Source organism: Humulus lupulus, chromosome 7 (assembly GCF_963169125.1).
Source record: "Humulus lupulus chromosome 7, drHumLupu1.1, whole genome shotgun sequence".
Classification (NCBI taxonomy): Eukaryota; Viridiplantae; Streptophyta; class Magnoliopsida; order Rosales; family Cannabaceae; genus Humulus; species Humulus lupulus.
Window position 1 is genome coordinate 26,274,914 of NC_084799.1, and position 5,167 is coordinate 26,280,080.

Below are 5,167 nucleotides of genomic sequence, written 5' to 3' on the forward strand. Positions count from 1 at the left end.
TAGCAGACGCTTCTAGGTGTCAGCCACATGTCCAGAGATTATTTGCCACGTCACCAATGCTGATTTATTGGATAACAGTATAGATATGTATGTGAAGCTCCCTCATTGGCTCCCGACTCTTTAACCCCCTTAGAGAAAGCTTCACTATCTCAAAAACACTTTTACCCTTACCATGGAATCATCCAAGTTATGCGTCAATCTCTTTCATAAAGAATATGAAGTGAAAAAAGAGTTGGAATCTCCAACAAAACAATTTCCTATACCATTCCTAGCGGGCTTTCCCCTAACTCCATCACCACCAACTAACAACAACAAAAAGATGACCATCCCTACTCCTTCCTCAGTAACTAGTTTCGCAACAGCCTCCTGTAGTGATAATGGAAAAAAAATTCCAAAAACTAAGCCTGGGTTTCACGGCAAGTGCAAAAATTGTATGAAGAAAGATGTGCAGATTGAGAAGCTTATGGCTTTCAAGAAAATTGTTGGTAAGAAAGCAACGACTTTAAGGCTGAATTCAATGGATATTAAGTCTTTTATTTTTTACCAATGCCAGACTATGGATCATGAAGGGACTATGGTGAAACGACAAGAGACAATTAGTGGTGAGTTGTGTGTTGAAGCTACGGAGGAAGCACCTACCAAGGAGATAATATTTCTTGACTGATTTAACTTTAAGATTCTCGTGACATGGGTCTTCATTTCAGTTCTTGTATAAACTAGATGATCCCATGTGTATAAGAGACAATTAGTGGTATTGTTGATTACTTTAAACATTAAGAACCAGTAGGTACTAAAGTTACCTTAAACTATAAGTTAAGGGTAATGGATGTACCTATTATTGGTATTTTGGAAGTCATCATAGTGTGTAGCAGGATATCTCCCTCAACCATCTATCGTGTAGCTAGACATTATGTAATGATGTGATGTTTATCCTTTATTAATCATGTTTATGTTGATTTTGGTTGTTTGCGTCCCTTCAGTGACTTTGTATTTTATATGGGATGCCTGCAAAAACATAATAAACCCATTACAACTAGCTTCAATAGCAGATATATATATTGATAAAAGGTATAACTGAAATGCTTGCCAAATCAAAAGCAATTATAGTAAGGGTGTTCATATGCTCGAAAAGGTTAAGTTGGAAAATGGTGGATGTGTGGGCAGTTACCTTATAATTTGTTAATGCTTGAGAAGAGTAACGAGTTGTTCACAATCCATCCCTGTACATACCAAAATGAAACTCACACTAAGGTAGAGACATACACGGTAAAAGTACAAAACTTACTTTAAGTAGCTTATTAACCATTGCATACCTAATCCAAAACTAAATTCCAAACCCATTGGCCAAAAAAAAAGGAAGTGCTAGAAAAAAATCATCTTTTTCTGGGTTGTAACGTGAAATGACATACATAGGGAGGCAATGTTATTATAAATCGTATAGTTTAAATTTTTGGTTCTTTATTATCCCACCAATACAAAACTGAAATTTTTGTGGAGGCAGAAACACCCCATTTCAAGGTGGGTACTTCAATTTTCTTAGATATATCTTCCCGCCCTTCCCATTGGTAAGTTGGGGCTATAATAATCGATACCCTCACTAATTGTATGTAATTTCCACTTTAGTTATCGCTAAATAATTGTGTTTTCTAATGTTTCTTTTACCATTCAATAATTAGTGATTTAACATAAATATGTGCCTAATTTTAATTACATGTGTACATTTACTAACGAAACTGAAGTGTCTTAGGGTGATAAACATAGACATTCAATTGCATTTCCAGTGAATATAAGATTGAGTTAGGTTTTTCCATCAAGCCGTATTTTGTATTTGGTATTTATTTTCATCTCTAACAACTGTTTCTTTCGTGTTCAGGAAACGAAAAAATAATTACTCAAACAACATGGCGAACGACATGTCGGAAGCACTCGCACAACTAAATATTTCAAACAAACTTCCTCAACAATTAACAAAGGAAGACATTATAAACAAACACCTACCCACGGTTGGCCACTGGGAAGATTTTTACTACAGATACTCTCAGTCGATGGGGTTTAGTGTTAGAAAAGAAGATGTCCGTCGGGACAATGAAAATAAAGAGTGGCAAAGAAAATGGGTTTGTTCTAATCAAGGGTTTAGGCGAGAAAAGTGGACAAACCTAAAGAACCGTAAGAAAAAACCTCGGGTTGTTACTCACACAGGGTGCCTAGCACTACTGCGCGTGAAGTTCGATAAGTCTGAAAATAGTTGGGTGGTGAAAGACTTTAACCCAACACATAATCATGACCTTGCTTTGAAGACAGATATGCAGTTCTTGAGATCTAACCGTGCTGTCCCAGATTGTATGGGTGCCCAAGTAATGTCAATGAGACGATCGGGCATACGGACTTGCCACATATTGAATCACCTTGCTGCAGAAAAAGGAGGACATGAGTATGTTCCGTTCTTGAAAAAGGACCTACACAATTGGATTGGACGACAAAGAGAGTTAGAAGAGGAGGACAAAACAGATGCTGAGGGTGCCCTGGGATACTTGGAATGTCTTGGGTTACGTGACCCCAATTTTTTTGAAACACACATGATAGACGCGGAGTATAGGCTCACTGACTTGTTCTGGGTCGATGGAATATCGAGAGATGACTTTGGACATTTTAGGGAGATCATCGCATTTGACACAACATACAAGAAGAATGCGTACAACAAACCCCTTCTCATTTTTTTCGGCGTGAATCACCACTTCAGAACTATTGTATTTGCAGTTGCATTGTTGTACGATGAGAAGGAGGACACATACATTTGGTTGTTGGAAGAATTCCTTCAATGTATGAACAACAAATTGCCTCAGGTTGTTGTCACTGACGGAGATAAAGCTATGGCTAAAGCAATAGAGAAAGTCATGCCTTATGTTGTCCATCGTTTGTGTGCGTGGCACCTTCAGAAAAATGTTACCATTAATGTCCCTCACCCGATTTTCAAGACAAGGCTTAATGAGCTCCTATATCAATATTGTACAGAGGAAGAGTTTGACCAGACTTGGAGTGGCTTGGTTACAGAATTTCAACTACAAGATAGCCAATGGGCAGCCATAACATACATCAATAGAAGGAGTTGGGCAGAATGCTTCCTACGGGGTAATTTCTTTGCGGGCCTCAGAACCACCCAAAGGTGGGAGTCGATGAATTCTTACCTGTCACACTTCTTGACAAGCAAACTTAAACTTAAAGACCTTGTTGGCCAAGTTGATAAAGCCATACAAAGCATACGCATCACGGAACGCGAAGATGACTTCATCAGCAACAACACATCGCCCCAGTTCCCTTCCAATGTACTACAACAGTATTACCAGCAAGTTGCTTCAGTTTTGACGAGAAACATGTACGATAAGGTCGCACAACAAATCGACAATGCTCTTGCATACTCAATTTATTCGACAAGTGTGGAATTTGGGTGCAGGGTATTTTCCCTAACTCGTTTCTGTAGAGGACTGGTAAGAAGTTTAGTTCGCTACCTAATTGATCATGATCACTTTGAATGTAGTTGCATGTTATTCCAGTCAGAGGGAATCCCGTGTCGACATATGTTTGCGGTAATGAAGCATTTGAACCTACCCTGCATCCCAAAACCTCTGTTAAAGGAACAGTGGAGGAAGGACGCCAAATTGAGAGGTGAATTGAGTAGCGCTCCCCATGATAGGGTCCCCAGTGATGTGTTATTATGTACCCACTGGGGATCGTTTACATCACGGTTAAATGCAATGGGGTACTATGCCACACAACGTGATGATACATATGAAGAAGCATTAAGCGAAATGTCCCGTTTGGAGGAAAAATTTAAAACAATGTGTGGTTAGCCTAATGATGAGTCTAAATCGAGTCACGTTGTACATGGGGACCACCGATCACAACAAAAACAGAGAGTAATTGGGGATCCGGCAATTGTGAGAACGAAGGGGAGGGAACCAAACAAAACAAAATCAAAATATAAGGGCGTGGACAATGCGACCCCAAGGAAGAATAGGTGTCGTAACTGCAACCAATTAGGCCATAATAGGGCGACTTGCACAGTTGTTCTAGAAATGGACAATCAATCCATGGAGACAGAAAATCCAAGATCTTCCAACTATCCAATCTACTATACTCCGAACGTGGACGACATCAGTCAAACTCAAAGGAGTGAATTAAGAGGAGATAATGGCACAAGCGAGCAATGGCATAGTGACCAATGGCCTACTATTTCAAAACATATTCTCAATCCCTCTACAGATTGTTACATCCCATAGTCATGCGATCAGTTTTATGCTAAGGGTTTAGAATTAGTTTGAAAAAAAATTCACGAATTATGTGTAATGCTTTGTATGTCTCGTTTTTTATCAAATGTAATCTTATGGATGCCAATCTTGTTTACTAAGTTCTACTATGTGGTATGCTCTTACTATGTTTTGAAGAGTCATTTATGGATGGATCGTTATAGGAATCCTTTGTTGACACATGAATTTAAGAAATTTTGTGGAAAAGATACTACAATAATTCGTTAATAACAAAATTGAGGCATAATTAATTGATTTTGTGCTTGTGTAGCATGCATATATCTATAGGACAATTTTTTTATAAGGGCTTCACTTTAACCCCTATCGGTGGGGCTCTCAGTGTTTCGCATCCCGTGAACAGTTTTCGGCGCGATTTTTTTTTATGATCGTAGCTATTTAGAGCATCCTGCTAACTTTCAAAAAATTGTGAATAGTTTACAGTACCGAAAACTAGGTTCAAACATGTAGTTTTCCACGCGCATAAAAAAAATTAGTCACAAGTGCAACAACATGTTTGAACCTAGTTTTCGGTACTGTAAACTATTCGGAATTTTCTGAAAATTTGTAGGATGCTCTAAATAGCTACAATATACACGGTCATAAAAAAAAATCACGCCGAAAACTGTTCAAGGGTCGAGAAAACTGAGAGCCCCACCGGTAGGGCTTAAAGGGAAGCCCCTATAGGAGAATTTCCCTCTTTATATATATGATGTTCCTCGTATATTTTGTTTAGTGTGGCCACATTACTACTATCATGTGAGCCTAAATTGCTTGGTATATTATTGGGCCCCACTTGTCCAAAGTTAGTGAATTCTTACACGGTATGGAATACGTTATTCATTATCTTGCCTAGCCTATATCAT

General features: G+C 38.6%; 1 protein-coding gene across 1 annotated transcript; it reads left to right on the forward strand.

The window, feature by feature from the left end:
- Positions 1 to 1,901: 1,901 nt before the first annotated feature.
- On the forward strand, positions 1,902 to 3,667 carry LOC133791527 (protein FAR1-RELATED SEQUENCE 5-like). Its single transcript, XM_062229447.1, has 2 exons — positions 1,902 to 3,452; positions 3,536 to 3,667. Exons 1-2 carry the CDS (start codon positions 1,902 to 1,904, stop codon positions 3,665 to 3,667), a joined length of 1,683 nt encoding a protein of 560 aa, XP_062085431.1.
- Positions 3,668 to 5,167: the final 1,500 nt, after the last annotated feature.